The sequence below is a fragment of the Prionailurus bengalensis genome, chromosome D1, assembly GCF_016509475.1.
Source record: "Prionailurus bengalensis isolate Pbe53 chromosome D1, Fcat_Pben_1.1_paternal_pri, whole genome shotgun sequence".
NCBI classification, from domain to species: Eukaryota; Metazoa; Chordata; class Mammalia; order Carnivora; family Felidae; genus Prionailurus; species Prionailurus bengalensis.
Window position 1 is genome coordinate 6,983,025 of NC_057346.1, and position 24,462 is coordinate 7,007,486.

At 37.6% G+C, this 24,462-nt stretch overlaps 1 protein-coding gene across 5 annotated transcripts in view; it reads right to left on the reverse strand.

Moving 5' to 3' along the window:
- Nucleotides 1–24,462, reverse strand: part of CD1H11orf65 (chromosome D1 C11orf65 homolog) — a 64,339-nt gene that overhangs the window by 34,179 nt on the left and 5,698 nt on the right. For all 5 annotated transcript variants that reach the window (XM_043579260.1, XM_043579262.1, XM_043579261.1 and 2 more), the window contains exon 2: nucleotides 12,602–12,691. In XM_043579260.1, the coding sequence (XP_043435195.1) occupies nucleotides 12,602–12,682 (81 nt within the window). In that variant the 5' untranslated portion in view covers nucleotides 12,683–12,691. The remainder of the gene's footprint in view (nucleotides 1–12,601; nucleotides 12,692–24,462) is intronic.

Below are 24,462 nucleotides of genomic sequence, written 5' to 3' on the forward strand. Positions count from 1 at the left end.
CAGTAGGTATAACCCCAAGTTGAGTATCAAGAAAAACTTATGGTGATACCTTGGGGGATGGTGAATAAAAATTTAGTGCTTTTAGAAGGGGTTTGGACTTAAGCGATCATCAACATAATATAAACAGCTATGTGCATAAGATGTTATCTATAAACCTAACGGTAACCACAAATCAAAAACTATTAATAGATATGTAAAAAAACAAAGAGAAAGGAATCCAGGTAATATCACTAAAGAAAGCCATCAGAGGTGGGGGAGGAGGGGACAGAGAGGGGGAGGGGGCCACGGTGGGGTGGGATGGCCCTCTGGCCTAGGTGGCAGAAGTGCTGGCCGCAGCTGACCAGCCTGCTGCTCTCTCACTTCTGCTTGGGCTTCCCGGCTCCTCCCTTTCCCCTCCCCCCCGCAGATGGAGAGGGTGGCCCTGCTGTGGATGGTCAGATAGCTCCCGCCACCCATCTCTGGCCCCAGTCAGCATGGAACAGACCAGGAGGAAGCTGGCGGGAGGGCTGCCGGCCTGTGTGATAGACTGGGGCACACAGTAGACAAAATTAGGAGATGCTGAAAACACAGAACCACAGCTTATCATCCCCTCCTGTTCTGCCAGTAAGGAGTCAGCGAAAGTGGAAAGTGGGTGATCGAGCTCAAGGGAGGGTGATGACAGGTGTTGATCACCTAGGCTTCCTCATTGGTGACGAAGCAATAGGAAAACCTACGTAGGCAACATAGAGGCCAATTTGCTGTGGTGTAGCTGGAGATTGGGACTTGATGGAAAGGTTACGGAACAAGTGATTTTTAAGTATTTAAGGGCAGAACAAGAAGACTATTTCCAAAACTGTAAGCAATAAATTTCTGTTGCTTATCATCCACCCAGTCTGTTGTAGTTCATTCTAGCCGCCCAAATGGACCAACACAAGTACTAAGGATCTGAACAACATGGTTAGCCAGTAGGACTTGAACCATGTCAGAATACATTTTTTTCCTCAAGTTCATGTGAAACATTTACCAAAATAGACTTTTTTCTAGGACAGGGAAGTTTCAACAAATTTCAAGTTATTAAAATCCTATAAGAAGGAGGAGCCAAGATGGCGGAACAGCATGGAAGCTTTTTGTGTGTCTCATGTCCATGAAATACAGCCAGACCAACACTAAACCATCCTACACACCTAGGAAACTGATTGGAGGATTAACACAACAATCTGCACAACCTGAACCACAGAATAGAGCAGGTATGTGGTGCGGAGAGCTGAACTTGGGGAGTGAGAAGCCCTGAAAGGTAGGAAACCACTTTTGTGGGCAGAGAGAGGACACAGACTGGGGAGGCGGGGGAGAATACATGAAAATCACCCCTCCCCAAAAGCAGCTGGAGAGAAAGTAGAAAATTGGAAACAGCTGCAGGGACTAAACTAAAAAGGGAGAAAGGAGAAAGTTTAAATTCCATTAAGACTGTAAACAAGGAGAGCACAAAAGCTGCAAGTCCTCAGCTCGATACCTGGCGGTGCTCTGGTGGGAAGGGCGAACCCCCAGGAAGAGGATGGGGTCCGGGAGGTTCTGGGGTCTCACGGGGAAAAGCAGTTCCACTGCTGGAAGGACATTTGGTAAAGACTGTTGCAGCCACCTGGTCCCAGCAGACCCCGGAAGGCGGCCACATTCGCTGGTGCTGGGACAAGGTTGTCAAGGGTGCAGCCTGGTGCCAGATATGTGTTGCGATTTTCCATAATCCCTGAGACGCTGCTGCTACACTGTCTCGCGAACTTTTTCTGGGGCGGGCTGGCATTCTGGCCGCAGTCTCGGGGCACCGGCAAAAAGAGGGTCCAACGGGCATAGCTGGGTGCAGCCGATATTCAGCCATGGCTCATTCGGCCATTGCTCGGTGAGACCCTCCCGCAGAGGGGCGGAACGGGTCAAAGCCACAGTCCTTCGGAAGTAGGAGGCCGGGGAAAACAGCCACATCTGAGATAAGGCTTGGGAGAGAGGTGCTGCCTGGAGCCTGGTCACGAAGAGTGAAGAAGCGGAGAGTGGACGAGAGTTGAAGACAGAGGACGAGTGCATGATTGCTGATCCAGGAGAACAGACTGGGTAGCTGAGTGGCGCCATTTTCACCGCTCCCGCACATGCGCCTACACAGCTACGAGCCCCGCAACAATCCACCCCAGTAGGCTAGCAGCGCCATCTAGTGGACAGCGGAGCTGTTATACCGAGTCCCGCCCAACTGGGACAGCTTGGCTCTTCAAGAACACAAACCTCACTGTCGGCTTAATTTATGGACTATAAAGAGCTACATAGACTGACTTCTAGGGGAAAATGAAGCAATTTCAGTCCTACTTCAATCTGTTAGCAGGTTCATCTATTCAATTTTCTTTCTTTTTCCTTTTTCTCTTTTACAATTCTTTTCTTTTTCTTGAATACAGAAAGAGAAAAAATTCATTTTTTCAATTTTTATTAAAAATATCTTTCTTTTTTATTACTATACTTTTTACTTTTGTGTAAATTTTTTAAAATTCTACTTTACTTCCATCATTTTATTTTAGTCTACTTCAGTGTACTCACCTTTTCAAATTCTCAATTTCCTTTTTTTTTCTTTCTTTTTTTCTCTTTTTTGTTTCATTTCTTTTTCTTGAATGCAGAAAGAGAAAAACTTCATTTTTACTTTCAATTTCTATTAAAAATATTTTTATTTTATTTTTATTAGTATATCTTTTGCTGTTATGTAAATTTTTTCAAGTTCTATTTTACTTCCATCATTTTATTTTAGTCTACTAGAGTGTATTCACTTTTTCAAATTTTCAAACGATTTTTTTCTTTTCTTATCTTTTTTCTTTTTCATTTCTTTTCTTTTTTCTTAAAAAGAGAAAATATAAAAATTCATATTTATTTTTAATTTTCATTAAAAATATTAATTTTTTTCTACTACATTCTTTACTTTTGTGTATATTTTTTCAAATTCTATTTTACCCCCATCATCTTAGTCTACTTCAGTGTATTCACTCTTTCAAATTTTCAAACACTTTCCTTCCACCCCCGCCTTTTTTTCTCTAATCTGTCAAACCACTTTCAACACCCAGACCAAAACACACCTAGGATCTAGCATCATCTATTCGATTTGTGTGTGTGTGTGTTTTAAATTTTTAATTTCAATATAGTTTTAATTTTAATTTTTTTAATTTCAATTTTTCTACCTCATTAATTACTTTCCTCCCTTCAAAATGACAAAACGAAGGAATTCACCCCAAAAGAAAGAGCACAAAGAAACGACAGCCAGGGATTTAACCAACACAGATAGGAGTAAGATGTCTGAACCAGAATTTAGAATCACGATAATAAGAATACTAGCCGGAGTCAAACATAGATTAGAATCCCCTTCTGCAGAGATAAAGGAAGTAAAAAATAGCCAGAATGAAATTAAAAATGCTGTAACAGAGCTGCAATCACGGATGGATGCAGCGGTGGCAAGATGGATGAGGCAGAACAGAAAATCAGCGATACAGAGGACAAACTTATAAAGAATAAGGAAGCAGAAAAAAAGAGGGAGATTAAGGCAGAAGAGCATGATTTAAGAATTAGAGAAATCAGTGACTCATTAAAAAGGAACAACATCAGAATCATAGGGGTCCCAGAAGAGGAAGAGAGAGAAATAGGGGTAGAAGGGTTATGTGAGCAAATCATAGGGGGAAAACTTTCCTAACCTGGGGAAAGACACAGACATCAAAATCCAGGAAGCACAGACGATCCCCATTAGATTCAACAAAAACCGACCATCAACAAGGCATATCATAGTCAAATGCACAAAATACTCAGGCAAGGAGAGAATCATGAAAGCAGCAAGGGAAAAAAAGTCTCTAACATACAAGGGAAGACAGATCAGGTTGGAAGCAGACCTATCCACAGAAACTTGGCAGGCCAGAAGGGAGTGGCGGGATATATTCAGTGTTCTGAATCAGAAAAATATGCAGCCAAGAATTCTTGATCCATCAAGGCTGTCATTCAAAATACAAGGTGAGATAAAAAGTTTCCCAGACAAACAAAAATTAAAGGGAGTTTGTAACCACTAAACCAGCCCTGCAAGAAATTTTAAGGGGGCTTTCCGAGGGGAGAAAAGATGAAATTAATAAATAAGTAAGTAAATAAATAAATAAATAAAAACCAAAAGCAACAAAAGATTAGAAAGGACCAGAGAACATCACCAGAAACTCCAACTCTACAAGCATCATAATAGCAATAAATTCATATCTTTCAGTACTCACTCTAAATGTCAACGGACTCAATTCTCCAATCAAAAGACACAGGGTAACAAAATGGATAAGAAAACAAGACCCATCTACATGCTGTTTACAGGAGACCCACTTTAGACCTAAAGGCACCTTCAGATTGAAAATAAGGGGATGGAGAACCATCTAACATGCTAATGGTCAACAAAAGAAAGCCGGAGTAGCCATACTTATATCAGACAAGCTAGACTTTAAAATAAAGACTGTATCAAGGGATGCAGAAGGGCATTATACCATAATCAAGGGGTCTATACACCAAGAACACCTAACAATTATAAAAATTTATGCGCCAAATGTGAGAGCACCCAAATATATAAATCAATGCATCACAAACATCAAGGAACTCATCGATAGTAATACCTTAATAGTAGGAGACTTCAACACCCCACTCACAGCAATGGACAGATCATCTAATAAAAAAATCAACAAGGAAACAATGGTTTTGAATGACACACTGGACCAGATGGACTTAACAGATATATTCAGAACATTTCATCCTAAAGCAGCAGAATATACATTCTTCTCCAGTGCACATGACACATTCTCCAGAATAGACCATATACTGGGACACAAATCAGCCCTAAGTAAGTACAAAAAGACTGAGATCATACCATGCATATTTTCAGACCACAATGCTATGAAACTTGAAATCAACCACAAGAAAAAATTTGGAAAGGTAACAAATACTTGGAGACTGAAGAACATCCTACTAAAGAATGAATGGGCTAACCAAGCAGTTAAAGATGAAATTAAAAAGTATATGGAAGTCAATGAAAATGATAACACCACAACCCAAAACCTCTGGGACGCAACAAAGGTGGTCATAAGAGAAAAGTATATAGCAATCCAGGCCTTCCTAAAGAAGGAAGAAAGATCTCAGATACACAACCTAACCTTATGCCTTAAGGACCTGGAAAAAGATCAGCAAATAAAACCCAAAACCAGCAGAAGACAGGAAATCATAAAGCTTAGAGCATAAATTAATGCTACTGAAACCAAAAAAACACAGTAGAACAGATCAATGAAACCAGAAGCTGGTTCTTTGAAAAAATTAACAAAATTGATAAACCACTAGCCAGTTGGATCAAGAAGAAAAAGGAAAGGACCCAAATAAATAAAATCAAGAATGAAACAGGAGAGATCACAACCAACACAACAGAAATAAAAACAATAATAAGAGAATATTATGAGCGATTTTATGCCAATAAAATGGGTAATATGGAAGAAATGGACAAATTCCTAGAAACATATACACTACCAAAACTGAAACAGAAAGATATAGAAAATGTGAACAGACCCATAACCAGTAAAGAAATCAAATTAGTAATAAAAAAAACAAAAAAACAAAAAAACAAAAACCTCCCAAAAAACAAGAGTCCAGAGCCAGATGGCTTTCCAGGGGAATTATACCAAACATTTAAGGAAGAGTTAACACCTAGTCTCTTGAAACTGTTCCAAAAAAGAGAAATGGAAGGAAAACTTCCAAACTCTTTCTATGAAGCCAGCATTACCTTGATTCCAAAACCAGACAGAGACCCCACTAAAAAGGAGAACTATAGACCAATTACCCTGATGAACATGGACGCAAAAATCCTCAACAAGATATGAGCCAACCGGATCCAACAATACATTAAAAAAACTATTCACCACAACCAAATGGGATTTATACCTGGGAGGCAGGGCTGGTTCAATATCTGCAAAACAATTGACTTGGTGATTCATCACATCAATAAAAGAAAGGACAAGAACCATATGATCCTCTCAATAAATGCAGAGAAAGCATTTGACAAAATACAGCATGATTTCTTGATAAAAACCCTCAAGAAAGTAGGGATAGAAGGAGCAGACCTCAAGATCATAAAAGCCATATATGAATGACCCAACGCTAATATCATCCTCAATGGGGAAAAACTGAGAGCTTTTCCCCTAAGGTCAGGAACAAGACAGGGATGTCCACTCTCGCCACTGTTATTCAACATAGTATTGGAAGTCTTAGCCTCTGCAATAAGACAACACAAAGGAATAAAAGGCATCCAAATCGGCCAGGAGGAGGTCAAACTTTCACTCTTCGCAGATGACATGATACTCTACATGAAAAACCCAAAAGATTCCACCGAAAAACTGCTAAAATTGATTCATGAATTCAGCAAAGTGGCAGGGTATAAAATCAATGCACAGAAATCAGTTGCATTCCTATAGACCAACAATGAAGCGACAAAAAGAGAAATCAAGGAATCGATCCCTCTTACAGTTGCACAAAAAAACATAGAATACCTTGAATGAAATTGAAGAAGACACAGAAAAATGGAAAAAGATTCCATGCTCCTGGATAGGAAGAACAAATATTGTTAAAATGGTGATACTACCCAAAGCAATCTACCTATTCAATGCAATCCCTATCAAAGTACCACCAGCATTCTTCATAGAGCTAGAACAAATAATTCTAAAATTTGTATGGAACCAGAAAAGACCCCAAAGAGCCAAAGCAATCCTGAAAAAGAAAACCAAAGCAGGAGGCATCACAATACCAGACTTCAAGCTATACTACAAAGCCGTAATCATCAAGACAGTATGGTAATGGCACAAGAACAGACAGATCAATGGAACAGAAGAGAACCCACAATGGACCCACAACTGTATGGCCAACTAATCTTTGACAAAGCAGGAAAGAATATCCAGTGGAATAAAGACAGTTTCTTCAGCAAGTGGTGCTGGGAACACTGGACAGCGACATGCAGAAGAATGAACCTGGACCACTTTCTTACAACATACACAAAAATAAACTCAAAATGGATGAAAGACCTCAATGTAAGACAGGAAGCCATCAAAATCCTTGAGGCGAAAGCAAGCAAAAACCTCTTTGCTCTTGGCCGCAGCAACTTCTTACTCAACACATCTCTGGAGTCAAGGGAAACAAAAGCAAAAATGAACTACTGGGACCTCATCAAAATAAAAAGCTTCTGCACAGTGAAGGAAACAATCAGCAAAACTAAAAGGCAACCGACAGAATGGGAGAAGATATTTGCAAATGACGTATCAGATACAGGGTTAGTATCCAAAATCTACAAAGAACTTATCAAACTCAACACGCAAAAAATCCGGTGAAGAAATGGGCCAAAGACATGAATAGACACTTCTCCAAGGAAGACATCCAGATGGCCAAATGACACGTGAAAAAATGCTCCATATCACTCATCATCAGAAAAATACAAATCAAAACCACAATGAGTTACCACCTCACACCTGTCAGAATGGCTAACATTAACAACTCAGGCAACAACAGATGTTGGCGAGGATGCGGAGAAAGAGGATCTCTTTTGCAATGTTGATGGGAATGCAAGCTGGTATAGCCACTCTGGAAAACAGTATGGAGGTTCCTCAAAAAACTAAAAATAGAACTACCCTACGACCCAGCAATTGCACTACTAGGCATTTATCCAAGGGATACGGGTGTGCTGTTTCGAAGGGACACATGCACCCCCATGTTTATAGCAACACTATCGACAATAGCCAAAGTATGGAAAGAGCCCAAATGACCATCGATGGATGAATGGATAAAGAAGATGTGGTATATATATACAATGGAGTCGTACTCGGGAATCAAAAAGAATGAAATCTTGCCATTTGCAACTACGTGGATGGAACTGGAGGATATCATGCTAAGTGAAATTATTCAGAGAAAGACAAAAATCACATGACTTCACACATATGAGGACTTTAGGAGACAAAAGAGACGAACATAAGGGAAGGGAAACAAAAATAATATAAAAACAGGGAGGGGGACAAAACAGAAGAAACTCATAAATATGGAGAACAAACTGAGGGTTACTGGGAGGGGGGATGGGCTAAATGGGTAAGGGGCATTAAGGAATCTACTCCTGAAATCATTGTTTCACTATATGCTAACTAATTTGGATGTAAATTTAAAAAAAATAAAAAAATTAAATTGAATTAAAAAAAATCATATAAATAACTGCCCTCAGAATCAAACCAGAAATCAGTAACAGAAAGGTAACTAGAAAACTTCTAAATATTTGGTAATTAAATAACATACTTGTAAATAACCGATGGGTCAAAAAAAATCACAATGGAAACTGTAAAATATTTTAAAGTGAAAGGTAATAGGGACACCTGGGTAGCTCAGTTGGTTAAATGTTTAACCCTTGATTCCGGCTCAGGCTCAGGTCATGATCTCACAGTTTGTGAGATCGAGCCCCGTGTCAGGCTCTGCACGGATAGCATGGAGCCTGCTTGGGATTCTCTGGGAGGGTAATAAAGTGCAATATTGTGCTGGAGTACAATAAAGAAAAAGAAGTAATAGGTATAAAGTTTACAAAGAAAAAAACAAAAGTCATTCAGACATGACATGATTAGGTAGTAAATCCAAAGGTGTCTATAAAAAATCAATTAGAAATAATAAGTGCATAGTAGGCCAGCAGATAAAAATAAATTATATTTCTATAAACTAGAAATGAACAATTAGAAAATAAAATTTAAATTAATACCACTCACAGTAGCATCAAACAATGTCAAATACCCGTAAGTTAAATGAAAGACACATAAGACTTCTACACTGCAAACTATAAAACGTTGTGGAGAAAAATTTTTAAAGATCTAAAACATGAAGATATGTACCAGGTTCGTGAAAACTTGGAGTAGTAAAATGTCAGTTCTCCCGCAAACTGATCCTAATGCAATCCCAATTATAATCCCCACAAATGTTTTTGCAAAAATTAATAAATTGATTCTGCTATTTAAATGGAAATACAAAAGCCCTAAAATAGCTGTGATAATCATGAAGAACATCACAGTTGGAGGATTTTGATACCCACACTTATGACAAAGCTATAGTTACTAAGACAGTGTGGTACTGACCCAAATAAAGACAAATAAACCAATGCAAATGAACAGAGACCACAGAAACACTTCACATACATGGAGACATGATCTAGTGTTTTCAGTAAAAGGACTTAATCATTTGGTTATCCATAAAGACAAAAATGAACTTTGCCTACACCTTTTATCACACACAAACATTAATTTGAGAGGGTACTAGATCTCAACCTACAACAAAAGCAATCAAGCATCTAGAAAAAGCTTAAGGAAAATATATCCTGGCTTTGGATTAAACATTTCCCCCCAGATTTATTTCAATATAATTGACACGTAATATTGTGTTGGCTGAGCTGGACGTCTGCCTTAGGATCTTTTCCCACTGGGAAAGTTCTGATATTGTCACCTCTTTAGGCAAACATTTCTTTTTCATTTTTTAATGTTTATTTATTTTTGAGAGAGAGAGAAAGAAAGAGAGAGAGAGAGAGAGAGAACGAGAACGAGTAAGGGAGGGGCAAAGAGAGGAGAACAGAGGATTGGAAGCAGGCTCCGTGCTGACAGCAGAGAGCCCGATGTCAGGTTCAAACCCATGAACCCTGAGACTACGACCCAAGACATTCAACCGACCAAGCCACCCAGGAACCCCTGGGCAAACATCTCTTAAACAGGACACAGAAAGCACTAACCATAAAGAACAAGGGATTGAATTGGACTTAATTAAAATGAAAGACTTCTCATTATCAAAAAAACATCTTTAAGAATGCAGTGTCTGGAGAAAATACCTGCCACAGATGTATTCAATAAAGGACTTGTGCCCAGGATATATGAGAAACTCCTCCAAGTGAATATTGACAGTGTACTAGTAGATGTAATGGGATCTGGGGGTTTGAAGATTGGGAGAACAGGTTAAAAAAAAAAAGGTGGGGGTTGGGATATTTATATCTTCATCAGACATAATAAGGAGTCACATAATCCTATGTTAACATGATGGAACAAGAAACAAAGGTTTAAACATGCTCTTTTTAACGTTTATTTATTTTTGAGAGAGATTTTCAGAATCTGAAGCAGGCTCCAGGCTCTGAGCTGTCAGCACAGAGCCCGACGCAGGGCTCAAACTCATGAGCCATGAGATCATTACCTCAGCCAAAGTAGGTCACTTAACCAACTGGTCCACCCAGACGCCCCAGGTTTAAATTCTTCTTTTAAAAAAATTTTAAATGTTTTTTTAAATTTATTTTTGAGAGAGAGACAGAGTGTGAATGGGGGAGTGGCAGAGAGAGACATTAACAAAGAATCCAAAGCAGGCTCCAGGCTCTGTGCTGTAAAGAAATAAGGCAATAAGGGCGTCTGGGTGGCTCAGTCGGTTATACCCTGACTCTTGATTTTGGCTCAGGTCATAAACTTACAGTTTGTTAGTTTGAGCAACATGTCCCCCTCTGTGCTGACAGCTCACAGCCTGCTTGGGATTCTCTCTCTCTGCCCCTCCCTCTCTTTCTGCCTCTTACCCCATCTCTCTCACAAAATAAATAAACTTAAACAAAAATTAAGGTAACAAATAGAAGAACTAAAAAATCATTACATATGGTACTGGCAGGGCTGTGTAACGGGTAAGTAAGATAAGCTCTCAATTATCTTTGCAGAAAATCAACAGGTCACTTCTGAAGTTGGCAAATAAAAAATAATGACACAAGCATGTTATATAGAAACAGAAATAACTACCAGAACATCTAAAACAAAAAGTAGTTCAAAGTGCTTCCCTTTAGAGTATGAGGGTAGAGAAGAACAGGAGGGGGTAAAAGATGTGCTTTTATTTGTAAGTTCTTCTCTATTATTTTACTGAAAGAAGTATATACATTATTTTGACTTAAAATATTCACACAAAAGAAAATACCTTCATTTACAGTAGTTTGACTATGCAAATTACTCACTTACTGGGCCAAGTAATGTGTTAAAATTAAGCATCCTTATTTAGAAATCCTCCTCTGAGCCACTTGAAAAAGAATATATCGAGATTTAAGATCAAATGTTTTCTCTTTGGGTCTTAGAACTATTTAAATTATCCTAGGATTTGAACCATGGCTTTCATGGTTGCTTTTTTTCAGTTTCTAACCACTTTTTAAATCCAACTGCTCAGTCACACCTTCTATTGCATGGGACACCATTTTATCTCCAAATACAACCCGCTTTAATCCTTTCAACATACAGATCTTATCTAAATTGATCACAATTTTAAGAAAGATATTTTAGGGGCACCTGTGTGGCTCAGTTGGTTAAGCGTCTGACTCAGCTTAGGTCATGACCTCACAGTTCATGGGTTCCAGCCCCGTGTTGGGCTCTGTGCTGACAGCCCAGAGCCTGGAGCCTGCTTCAGATTCTGTGTCTCCCTCTCTCTCTCTACTCCTCTCCTATGCATACTCTGCCTCTGCCTCTCAAAAATGAATAAATATTAAAATAATTTAAAAAAATTTTTATAAAAATGTTTTTATTTATTTTGAGAGGAAGAGAGAGAGCAGAGGAGGGGCAGAGAGAGAGAGAGGGGGAGAGAGAATCTCAAGCAGGCTCTGAGCATCAGCAGAGCATGATGCAGGGCTTGAACTCAGAAACCGTGAGATCATGACCTGAGCCAAAGTCAGATGATTAACCGACTTAGCCATCCAGGTGCCCCAATCACCTGTCTCCGATTCTGTGTCTCCCTCTCTCTCTGCCCCTCCCCTGTTCACGCTCTGTCTTTGTCTCAAGAATAAACATTAAAAAAAAATTAAAAAAAAAAAGCATTAAAAAAATTTTTTAAGAAAATTATTATTTTAGTATTGGAGATCAAGAGTTAGGGGTTTTATGGCTTGAAAGAGGCAAAAGAAACACATAATGGAAGCTATTTTGTAAGACTCGATTAACGGATCATGTGTGTTAGAAACAGAGCCATCACACTTCACGTATAATTATCAGGCGCAGACAGTGTTGCTACAAACACAGAAGAGTGAAGTCATTTTAGTTATTGGCCCTCACTCAACCAGGTAAGTCAACCTGGAATATTCCTCCCACCAATGAGACCAGCTCTACCCAGACTATAGCATGACAAAGTGTATTACTTCAGATACAGTTTATTATTAAACTTTAAGTCTTCAAGAGTCAAGTACTCGACAACTATTTAATGAGTGAATGAATGTATCCCTAACACTTTCTCAGAAACCTGATTGCTGAGTCAAGAAATAGTTTTAGAGGTAAAAGCCAAAGGATCCTATTCGTGATACTTTCAGTGATCATAGTTATTTTCAGAGTGCCTGACCCTGACCGGGAGCTCAGTAAGGATTTGCGAGGCTAATGGAATGATTAATTAATGTTAACTTTCTGAACTTCTAAAAAATGGGTGCTTTTAAAGCAAAGGGTGGTACACCAATCTGTAAATATATTAAAAATGATTGAATTATACACTTTCAAAAGGTGAACCTTATGCTATATAAATTATATCACAATAAGATTACAAAACAATGAAACAAACTCACAAGAAAACGTTTCCAGGCCTTCTGAATGACTCTAGCAGCTTTATCCCTCTTTGTAAATTCTGATTCCTGTTCCCAAGGCATTTTAAAGTCCTAAAATAAGCAAAAAGGGTATATCTAAAATTTCTTTATAAACTCCAATGTGAAACTCACTAGAACTCACGAAAAGTTAAATAGAAAGTTGAATAAAGGAAATAATAAAGATGAGATGTGGTATCAAGATAATTATAATAAAAAATAAAAATTGTTACCTACTATTGATTGCCTTATATGTTCCAATTTGTTTCTTTTTTCTAATTTATTTAATTATTTTTAAAAATGTTTATTTCTGAGAGAGAGAGGGGGGAAGGGATACAAAGAGAGGGATACAGAGAATTTCAAGCAGGCTCCATACTGTCAGCACAGAGCCTCATGTGGGGCTCAAATCTATGAACCGTGAGATCATGACCTGATCTGAAGCTGGATGCTTAACCAACTGAGCCACCCAGTTCTAATTTAAACAACAACCTTGCATAGTAGACTTTACCAGTATGCTGGTGCTAGAGACATAGAGATTGCACTTCAAGGCCTATGGTCAAATAGCGATTAACAAAGCCAGTATTAAACCCAAGGCAGCTAGTGTTGAAAATCCACGACCTTTCATGACCCCATTCAATGACTTCAAATAAATTGTTCTTATTCAACATATACAGTGACAGAGTTTCACCCAAAAACTTACCCAGGCCCCTAACCTAGAATTAGAGATGATTATAGAATTTTTCCTTCTTTGTAAATATGCTGACTAGTCAATCATGCATTAAGACAAAACAAAATCACCAGTTCTACCCATAATTTTTATTAATACTGTGAAGAAATAAGTAATAGGGAAGTCAGAAACACATTACGGTTTATGAGTCCTTTAAAAAGCTGCAGTAGACAGAGAGGATCCTGGGAAGAAAGTGGACTAGGAAGCACCAGGAATCTGTCTCCACTTCTAGACAACTGTGCTGGCAGAATCTAACGTAACTATTTTAGAACTCTGGTGTCTACTGAAGGCTTGCAACTTCCAGGGGAAGGCTTGGGGGGGTAACTTGTGGTTAACTCCAGTCAATTTCTGCTCTTAGCCCAGTAGCAGCTACCCATTCCCTCACCGCAGCCCCAGCAGCAGGCAGCTGTGCACATGTTTCTGGAACAGCTTGCACACTTGTGGGAGCCAGGGTGGACAAAAAGGGACTCGGTCCTCCAATCCAGGAGATCTGTGCTCTGATTGTTGGTTGCTGCTTCTGATCACACAGGTGTAGACAAACAGGCAGGCAGCCTTTGGGGATGCACCTTCACCCCCCACTGTTGTTGCAAGCCCTTCCCATCTGACAACTTCCAGGGAACTTAAAGGGTTTTTCCTTCCCTCTAGATTGTTGTCCTTTCCCCTTAGGAGAGCCAGATATTAAAAATGAGGACATTCAAAAATAACAACACATATGGAGAAAACTGAGAAATTATCAGTCATTTCCAGAGAAAGGTACGGATTCACAAAAGAACTGAAAAGACCTTAAGTTTACAATTCAAACTGATCCTTGACTAATCCTTGTAGCCTATAACAATTAAACACACACACACACACACACACACACACACAGAGTAAACTCAGGGGAAGGGAAAGAATCTGATTTCCAGAGTTCCTGCATTATTAAACTGAAATATCCAGTTTTCAATACAAAATTATAAGGCATATAAAGAAACACAAAATTATGTCTCATTCAAAGGAAATTAAAAAATCAATAGAAACTGACCCTGAAAAAGACCTGATGGCAGATCTACTAGACAAAGACCTGAACACCAATCAATGTCTTAAAGATGCTCAAAAACTAAAGGAAGATGTGGAGAAATTCGAGAAATGATGCACAAAATGGAAATATCAATAAAGAGACAAAAACTAAAAAAAGACCAAACAGAAACTCTGAAGCTGAAAAGTAGAATAACTGAAAGGAACAATTCATTAGTGGGATTCAAAGGCAGAGTTGAGCAATCAAAGAAAGTAACCAGCCTGGATTCTTGAAGATAACTTGAAGATAAACAATGGAAATTGTCAAGTCTGAGAAACAGAAAGAAAAAAGATGAAAGAAAAGTAAGCAGAGCTTAAGAGACCTATGGTACACCAGTAAGCAGACCAACATGCATGCTGTGGGAGTCCCAGAAGGAAAAGAGAAGGAGAAGGGGGAGGAGAGAATATCTCAAGGAATACTGGCTGAAAAACGCCAAACTTAATTTTTTTAATGTTTATTTATTTTTGACAGAGAGAAAGAGAGACAGAGCATGAGCGGGGGAGGGGCAGAGAGAGAGAGGGAGGCACAGAATCCAAAGCAGGCTCTAGGTTCTGAGCTGTCAGCACAGAGCCCGAAGCGTGGCTCGAACTCATAGACTCCGAGATCATGACCTGAGCTGAAGTCGGACGCTCAACCAACTGAGCCGCCCAGGCACCCAAATTTGATGCCAAATTTGATGAAAAACATAAATATAAACATCCCAGAAGCTCAACAAACTCCAATTAAGATGGACTAAAAGATACATCCTCACCAAGACACATTATAATTAAACTTGTGAAAGCCAAAGATAAAGAGAAACTCTTGAAAACAGCAAGAGAGAAAAAATTCATCACATACAAAGAATTTTTAATATGTTAACAGATTTCTCATCAGAAACTTTGGAGGCCAGAAGGCAGTGGGCCAATATATTCAAACTTCTCAATGAAAAAAAACTATCAGGCAAGAATCCTGTGTCTAGCGAAACTGTCCTTCAAGAGTAAGGGAGAAATTAAGACACTGAAGATAAACAAAAGCTGTAAAAGTTCATTGCCACTAGACCTGCCCTGCAAGAAATGCTCAAGAGAGTCCTACAGGGAAAAATGAAGGACACTTGACAGTAACCCAAAATTGTATAAAGAAACAGAAGTTTTGATAAAGGTAAATATATGGATAGTTATAAAAGCCAGTGTTACTGTAACAATGGTTTGTAACTAAAGTTTTTGTTTTATACACGATTTAAGAGAACAATATATTTAAAAAAATTATTAGTCTAAAAATAGTATTATTATAACTTTGGTTTGTAATTTCACATACTGTTTTCTATGTAATTTAAGAGACAAGTATATTTAAAATAACTATTAGATTATGTTTTAGGGCATACAATGTATAAAGGTGTAATTCTGTGATAACAACAATTGAAAGGAGTTGGGATAGAGGTGTAAAAGAAGAGGTTTTGTATGGCACTGAAGTTAAACTGGAATAAATTCACAATGGAGTGCTATAACTTTAGGATGTTAGATGTAATCTCCATGGTAACCACAAAGGAAACAGGTATAGAATATACACAAAAGGAAATGAGAAATGAATTTAAACGTTTCACTATAAACAAATCAGCTGAACACAAAAGAATACAATAAGGCAGAAAATGATAAACAGAGAAGTCATAAATCATAAAGAAAACAAATAGCAAAATGACATAAGCAAGGTCCTCCTTATCAGTAATTACTTTAAATGTAACGGTTTAAACTCTCTATTCAAAATACACAGATTTGCAGAATGGATAAAAACACAAAACTATATGCTATCTAAAATAGACTCACATTAGATTCAAAGACACACATAGATTGAAAGTGAAAAGACTGAAAAAGATATTCCATGCACACAGCAGCCAAAAAGAGAGGACAGGTGGCTCTCTTAATATCAGACAAAATAGACTTTAAATCAAAAAAGTTTATAAGAGACAAAAGATATTATACATTAACAAAAGGTTCAACACAATAAGAAAAAATAACAATTATAAACATTTATGTATCTAGTAAAAGATCAGCAAAATATAAGAAGCAAAAAATGACAGAATTGAAAGGAAGACTAGACATTTATATGCCACAGATATATGTCTCTCTAGATAGCTTTTCTATAATATCTATATATATCTATAATATTATATATATGTTTGTATATATAGCTTTTCCATAATTGTTGGAGACGTCAATACCCCACTCTCAGTAATGATAGAACAACCAGACAGAAGGTAAACAAGGAAACAGAGGACTTGAAAAACACAATAAATCAACTTGATCTAGCAAATACAGAACATTCTACCAAATAACAGCAGCATTCACATTTTTCTCAAGTATACAATGGACATTTTCCAGAATAGACCATACCTTAGGCCTCAACATATTACATCTCAATATATTTCAAAAGAAATATACTTCTTTTGAAGTTATAAGTCAATAACAGGTGAAACTGGAAAATTTACACATTTGTGGAAATTAAACATCATACTCCTAAACAACCAATGGATCAAAGAAGAAATCACATGGGAAATTAGGAAAATGAAAACTAAAACACAACATACCAAAACTTACAGAAAGCAGTGAAAGTAGTGTTAAGAGGAAAGCTTACAGCTCAAATCAACAATCTAACTAAAACTTACAGAACTAGTAAAAGAATAAACTAAACCCAAAGCTAGCTGAAGAAAGATTAGAACAAGAGATAAAAACAGAAAACAGAAAAACAATAGAGTAAACCAATGAAACCAAAGCTGATTCTTTGAAAAGATTGACAAAATTAGCAAATCTTTAGCTAGATAGAGAAGAAATTTACTTCTAGTAATTCAGGAATGAGAGTGAGGACATTACTACTTATTCTGCAGAAATAAAAGAAACATTAACAGTACTGTGAACTAGTCGCAGTTTATAGCTGTGTTTGATATACTTGATGAAACTGACAAACTGACAAATTCCTAAAAATACAAAACCTACCAAGACTAAATCACAAAGAAACAGAACATCTGATTAAATCTATAACTAGAATAAGGAGATTGAATCAGTAATCAAAAATCTCCCAACAAATAAAAGCCCTGGACCTGATGGCTTCACTGTGAATTACACCAAACATTTAAGGAAATTACCAATCCTTATTAAACTTTTCCAAAAAAACTGAAGAGAAGGGAACACTTTCTAGCTTGTTCTATGAGGTCAGCATTACCCTGATACAAAGGTAGACAAATACTACAAGAAAACCACACATCAACATTGATGCAAAAATCCTGAACAAAATACTACCAAACCAAACTTAGCAGTATATTAAACAGATTACACACCATAAACAAACTGTATTTACTCCTGGAATTCAAGGGTGGTTCCATATACAACTATCAATCAATGTAATACACAGAACTTTAACAGATCGTGATCATCTCAAATGATGCAAAAAAAAAAAAAAAAAGCATTTGACAAAATTCAACACCCTTTCATGAAAGCCCTCAATAAACTAGGAATAGAAGAAAACTGCCTCAATATAATAAAAACCTTTCATGAAAATCCCACAGTAAACCCGATACTCAGTGAAAAGACTGAAAATTTTGTCTATAACACCTGGAACAGGACAAGGTTGTCTATGTTCACCACCTCTATTCAACATAGTACCGGAAGGTCCAGTCTAAACAATTAGGCAAGAAAAAGAAACAGAAGTCACTCAAATGGGAAAGGAAGAAGTAAAACTATCTGTTCTGGATAATATGATCTTAAAAGTATAGAATCTAATTGTTCCACAAAAAAAACTTTAGAACTAAAAAATGAATTCAGCAAGCAGCAGGATATGAAGTCACCACATAAATCAGTTGCACTTCTCTATAATAACGATAAACAATATGAAAAAGAAATTACAAAGTAATCATATATGTATATACATATGTGTGTGTGTGTGTATATATATATAAAAAGCATTTGTATACACACACACACATACACACACACAGGCATCAAATAGAATAAAATACTTAGGAATTAATTTCATCAAGGAGGTGAAAGACTTGTACAATGAAAACTATAAAACAATGTTAGATGAAATTAAAGAGACATAAATGGAAATACCATCTCATGTTCATGGTTTGGAAGACTTAATATTTTTAAGATGTCAAAACTATGCAAAGTGACGTGCAGATTGAATGCAATCCCTAACACAATTCCAAAGACTTTTTTTTTTTTTTGCAGAAATACAAAAGCCCACTTCAAAATTTAGATGGAATCTCAAGGGATCCAGAATAGCCAAAACAAGCTTGAAAAAGAACGAAGCTGAGGACACACACTTCCTAATTTCAGAACTTATTACACAACTGCAGTACTCAGAACAATGTGACACTGGCTTAAAGCCAAACACACAAACTGAATAGACATCCCAGAAATAAACCTTTATATACATGTCAAATGATTTTTGACAGGTGCCAAAACCATTCCATGGGGGAAGAACAATCTTCTCAACAAATAGTGTTGAGAAAACTGGATACTCACGTGTAAAAGAATGGAATTACACTCTTTTCCAGCACCACATACAAAAATTACCTCAAAATGGATCAAAGTCTTAAATGTAACACCTAAAACCATAAAATGCTTAGAAAACAACAGGGCAAAAGCCCTAAAACATTGGATTTGGTGATGACTTCTTGGGTATGACACCAAAGGAAAAGCAACGAAAGTAAAAAGAGACAAACGAGACTTCATAAAAAACTAAAATTCTATACATCAAAATTCTATGCCAAAGACACCATCAACAGAATATAAAGGCAACTCACAGAGTAGGAGAAGATATTTGCAAACCATGTATCTGATAAGGGCTTAATATCCAGAGTAACTCCCAGAGAACTCCCAACAACAAAAGAACCAACGATCTGATTAAAAAATGGACAATACAGATATTTCTCCAAATATCATACATAAACAGCCAATAATCACCACAAAAACACGCTCAACATCATTAATCATTAGGGAAATGCACATAAAAACTATCATGAGATACCACCTTGTACCCAGTAGGATGGTGCCTATCAAAAAAAAAAAAAAAAAAAACAAAAAAAAACCCAGAAAGAAATGTCGGCAAAGGTGTGGAGAAATGGGCACTTGTGCGCACTGCTGACAGGAATATAAAATGCTGCAACCCTGTGGAAAAGGATATGGCAATCCTTCAAAAAACTAAAAATAAGTTGACCATATGATCTAGCAGTTTCATTTGTGGGCATAAACCTAAAAGAATTGAAAGGAGGGTCTCAAAGAGATATTTGTACACCTAAGTTCACAGCAGCGTTATTCACAACAGCTAAACACAGAAGCGACCTGAGCGTCCATCGATGGAGAGCAAACAAAATGTGGTATTGACATACAATGGAATATTATTCGGCCATTAAAAAAATGGAAATCTGACATGGGCTGCAACATTGATAAAGCTTGAGGATGTTATGCTAATTAAAACCAGTCATAAAAAGACAAATACGGTATGATTTTACCTGTACAAGATAGTTATAGTAGTCAAAATCATAGAGACAGTAAGTAGACGGTGGTTGCCAGTGGCACAGAAGGGGTACGGGGTGGTTATCCTTTAATGGGCATGGTGTTTCAGTTTTGTAAAATGAAAAGAGCTATGGAGAGGGACGGCTGCACAACATCATGAATGTATTCAATACCACTAAGCTGTACACTTAAAAGTGGTTAAGATGCATATTTTATCACACCTAAAATAAAGCTGTAGTACGCTCAATCCTTTTAAGCACTTACTACCCTAAAAAGGATGTCATTCAAAACTGAATGACTGATCAGGTCAAATAATGAAACTGTTCTAATATTACTCCAGTGTTATCAGAGAAGTGTAATGCAAGAATCTTGTTTACCTAGGTTATATAAACGATTTACAATTCTACTTGTTGGCGGCACACAGAGAGGAAATGCAAGCTATACATAAGCTTTGCAAGTAAGCCCCTGTTTGTGGCAGTTTTCATACACATAACCACAGGCGGAAGACTACTGAACTGAAAGCCTGCAGGTGTGGATTAGTTTCCGTTCACACTGTTACCTAACAGAACCGGAGACGAACAGCTCAACATCTTTAAGCTTCAGTTTCATAAATTGTAAAATCAAAGCACTGCAATAAATTAACTCCAACAGCACTTTCAAGTGTCACAATTCTGTGAGTTTACATTATAAAGGATACAATGCTGCAATAGTCAAATATAAAGGAAAAAAAAAAGCACGGCACTGAACACAGGGAGAACATTTGGGTTTTACTTAATCTCTGTTATTAATACTTCACAGTATAAATAATGTTATTCACTACCTTTATAACAGCAGTGTGGTTGTGAGATGCTTTATCAGAGTCTCACCTAAGGGAATAAATTTTACTCAAAATTTTAAATTCTCAACTTCTACTTACTTGTGAAATGTGAGAGTTATAAGGATTTATAAATCCCAAGCCCCTTAAGTATTTAAATACATAACAGACATCAATACGTGTATTTATTTTATTATTATTTTTTATGTGTATTGTATTTAAAGAGACAAAGACCAAACATAAAAATTCTCTAAAGGATATGCCATTTATAGGAAAAATTAAAGAAAAAATCTATATATTTTAATTGGTTATTTTCTCTCTCTCTCTCTCTCTCTCTCTCTCTCTTTTTTGTAAGCTTAAAACAGGAAATGTTTTCTTCCTGACTATTACGGAGTTTTAAAAATTGACATTTTTAGGGTAGGGACAAAGTGCTCTGTGAAAAAGTGTCTGAATTTTTTCTCTTCAAATAGTTTTAACAATATAGGAGGCAGGGGATATAGGTTAAGTCTATGGGTCTAAAGTAGGATAAACTGGGGTTTGAATCCTAAAAAAAATTCCACCTCATACTCAGTTGTGTGATCTTGTGTAAGTTATTTAACTCATTCCAGCTTCAGCTTCCTCATCTGTAAAATAAGGGAATTCACAGTACTGATCTCATAGAGCTAATTTGACTCACAGGGGTGCCTGGGTGGCTCAGTTGGTCAAGCGTCAGACTTTGGCTCAGGTTATGATCTCACGGTTTGTAATGATCTCACGGTTTGGGAGTTGGAGCCCCGCATCGGGCTCTGTGCTGACAGCTCAGAGCCTGAAGCCTGCTTCGGATTCTGTGTCTCCATGTCTCTCTGCCCCTCCCCAACTTGCACTCGCTCGCTCTAAGATAAACAAACATTAAAAAAAAATTTTTTTAAATAGTGTCTGCTTAACTTTCTAAAAACTGGCATCTATATATCAATACCTGATACATATCTCTATATATCTATGATCCTTGCAAGTGGTGTCTGATATATCAATATATACATAACAATTAAGATATATGTATATATAAGATATATATAGATATACAGATATATAAGATATATATGATACCTATCTATCTATCTATTATCTATCTATATCTATATATATCTTGCTCTTAATCTTGCTTGAGTTCTTACTGGTACTTCAGTCCCCTTGTTTGGATGGGGTTTAGTAGGGTGGGTGTTGGGAATTTGGGGCAGATTTTAACATTTCATTTATATCATGCAGCCATTAAAAACTGTTTTGAATAAATATTTATTGAAGTGAATTATACAACGGATGATAAAGAAGGCTAAAAGTTCTACATATTGTTACTGGCTTGAGCACAAAGCTGAATGAAATGGAGGGGGACATTCTCACACCCCAAGAACTCCGTAGACAGAACAGCAGGAGTGAAGGCACTGAAAACAGGAAGGTGGGACAGGACGAAGGCCAGTATGACTGTGGCCAGAGACAGAGAAGACGTGGGAGATAAAGGCAGAGGAGGAGTGGGATCACAGGTCCTAGAGGACCTTGAATCCTGGAAAGTGAGAATTTTAAGTGTGATGGGTGGCTGTTGGGAGGGTTACACCAGAGGAGCAACATCACCTGTCTTGTGTTTTCTTAAGTATCTCTCCAACTGGTGGCAAAAGGAAACTAAAAACTAAGCTCCGCCATGAGTAATTATACAGTCGTAACTATGTAAATATTAGTATTAACTCTACTGGCATTACAACAATAATACCCCATAATGATATAGCCTACGATAATACCACCCATGATAATATGAATTTGAATATCACATGATTGGCGACTGGCTCCTGTCTCCAAAGCAGGCTGACTTTGGAACAACTCAAGCTTATATTGTATGCAATTAAAATTTCTTAAGCCTACCTAGTATGATGGCAGGATTCTTGTTGTGTTTTTAATCAGGAAGATGAGGGCAGAGGATGAGTATGCGTAAATATGTGTGTTGTGGCACTTCGGTCCAAGAGGTTTGCAACAGGAAGTTACCAGATAATAACTAAATCTAAAAGACACCAAGGGGGCACATGGGTTAAGCATCCAACTTTGGCTCAGGTCACGATCTCAGTTTGTGAGTTCGAGCCCTGCATCAGACTCTCTGATGTTACCTCAGAGCCCACTTTGGATCCCCTGTCCCCACCTCTCAGCGCCTCTCCCGCCTTCTCTCAAAAATAAACAAACCATAAAAATAAAGAAAAGACACCAAGAGCAGGGGCACTTGGCTGGTTCAGTCAGTAGAGCATGAAACTCTAGATCTCAGGGTTGGGAGTTTGATCCCCATGTTGGGTTAGAGATTAGTTAAAAATAAAATCTTATAACAGATACAAAACAAGTAGACTAACATGTTATTTAAAATATGGAGGTAAAAACTCAAGGAAATGCACGTGCAATAAAGACAGAATAGTGGGATGAAAAATGATCAGGGCTATGTTGGCACAAGTAGTCAGGGAAGGCCCCTCTATTAAGAAGACATTAATTTTCAAGATGCAAAGAGGCAGGACAGTTGCAGGAGACTGTTCTAGGCAGAGAAGATAAAAACGCCTTGAGATAAAAGAGCTTGGTGTGTTCAAGTGGCTGAAAGCAAGCAAGCAGTATTGCTGGAGCTTTGAGAAGAGGCAGAAGTTGGGGGGGTAGGAAGGGAGGTGAGAGAGGTACCAGGAGCCACACTATAATCAGGTGGGAAGTGGACTATCAACTACTGCTTTATCAACTATTGGTTTGGACAGTGCACCACAGCTTGTACTGGCTGGGTGGAACCAAAATTTAAACGCTCAGGAATTTTGTGAGCTGGTTTTTAAAAACAGGGACTGCTAAAGATTATTTAAACTTAGAGTAAAATAAAGTTAACTAATACTCAAAATTTATCCCCCACCAGTGATCTTACTATTACAGGGGACCGTAATATATCACCTGAAAACATGCCACTCTGGCACAAGGACTATTTAATTTTTTAACGTTTATTATTTTTGAGAGATAGAGAGAGAAGAGACACAGTGTGAGTCGGGGAGGGACAGAGAGAGGGAGACACAGAATCTGAAGCAGGATCCAGGCTATGAGCTGTCAGCACAGACCCTGACCCAGGGCTCAAACCCATGAACTGTGACATCATGACCTGAACCGAAGTCGGACGCTTAACTGACTTGACCCACCCAGGTGCCCCTGCGTAAGAATTACTTAGAGCTGAAGGCAATCTAGAAAGAACAGAGGCAGGAAAATCTCTCTATCCTTCCCATCTGTTTAAAAGCAGGACACAAATTTGCCTTTGCAAAGGTGCTGCCTCTCTGCTTTCCCATCCCAATAGGAGAAAACTAACCATCACCAGACACAAAAAGTTGACAGTGACACAGGTCTTTACAATTCTAACTAAAATAACCCCTACCTTTTAATAGTTTCTCCAATATATTTACCTTCCCACAATTTACTACCTCTATAAATCCAAACTCCTTTCATCACTCTTTGTTAAAATGGTATATAAATCCCTGGGTCTAATGAACGTCCTCTTTGGGTTTTTAATTCCTTTTCTGTGAGACCCCCATATGCATGTAAAATTGAAATATTAACATCAAATAAAATATTTGTCTTTTCTCTGGTCAATCTGTCTTTTGTCAGTTTAATGTGCAGGTCTCAATTTTAAAACTTAGAATAGTAGAGAAAAAGTTTTTTCCTTTCCTACACTACATTTTACTGTTTATTTCTTGAGGTTATTTACGTTCACTGCAGCGGCATTACTGACAACTT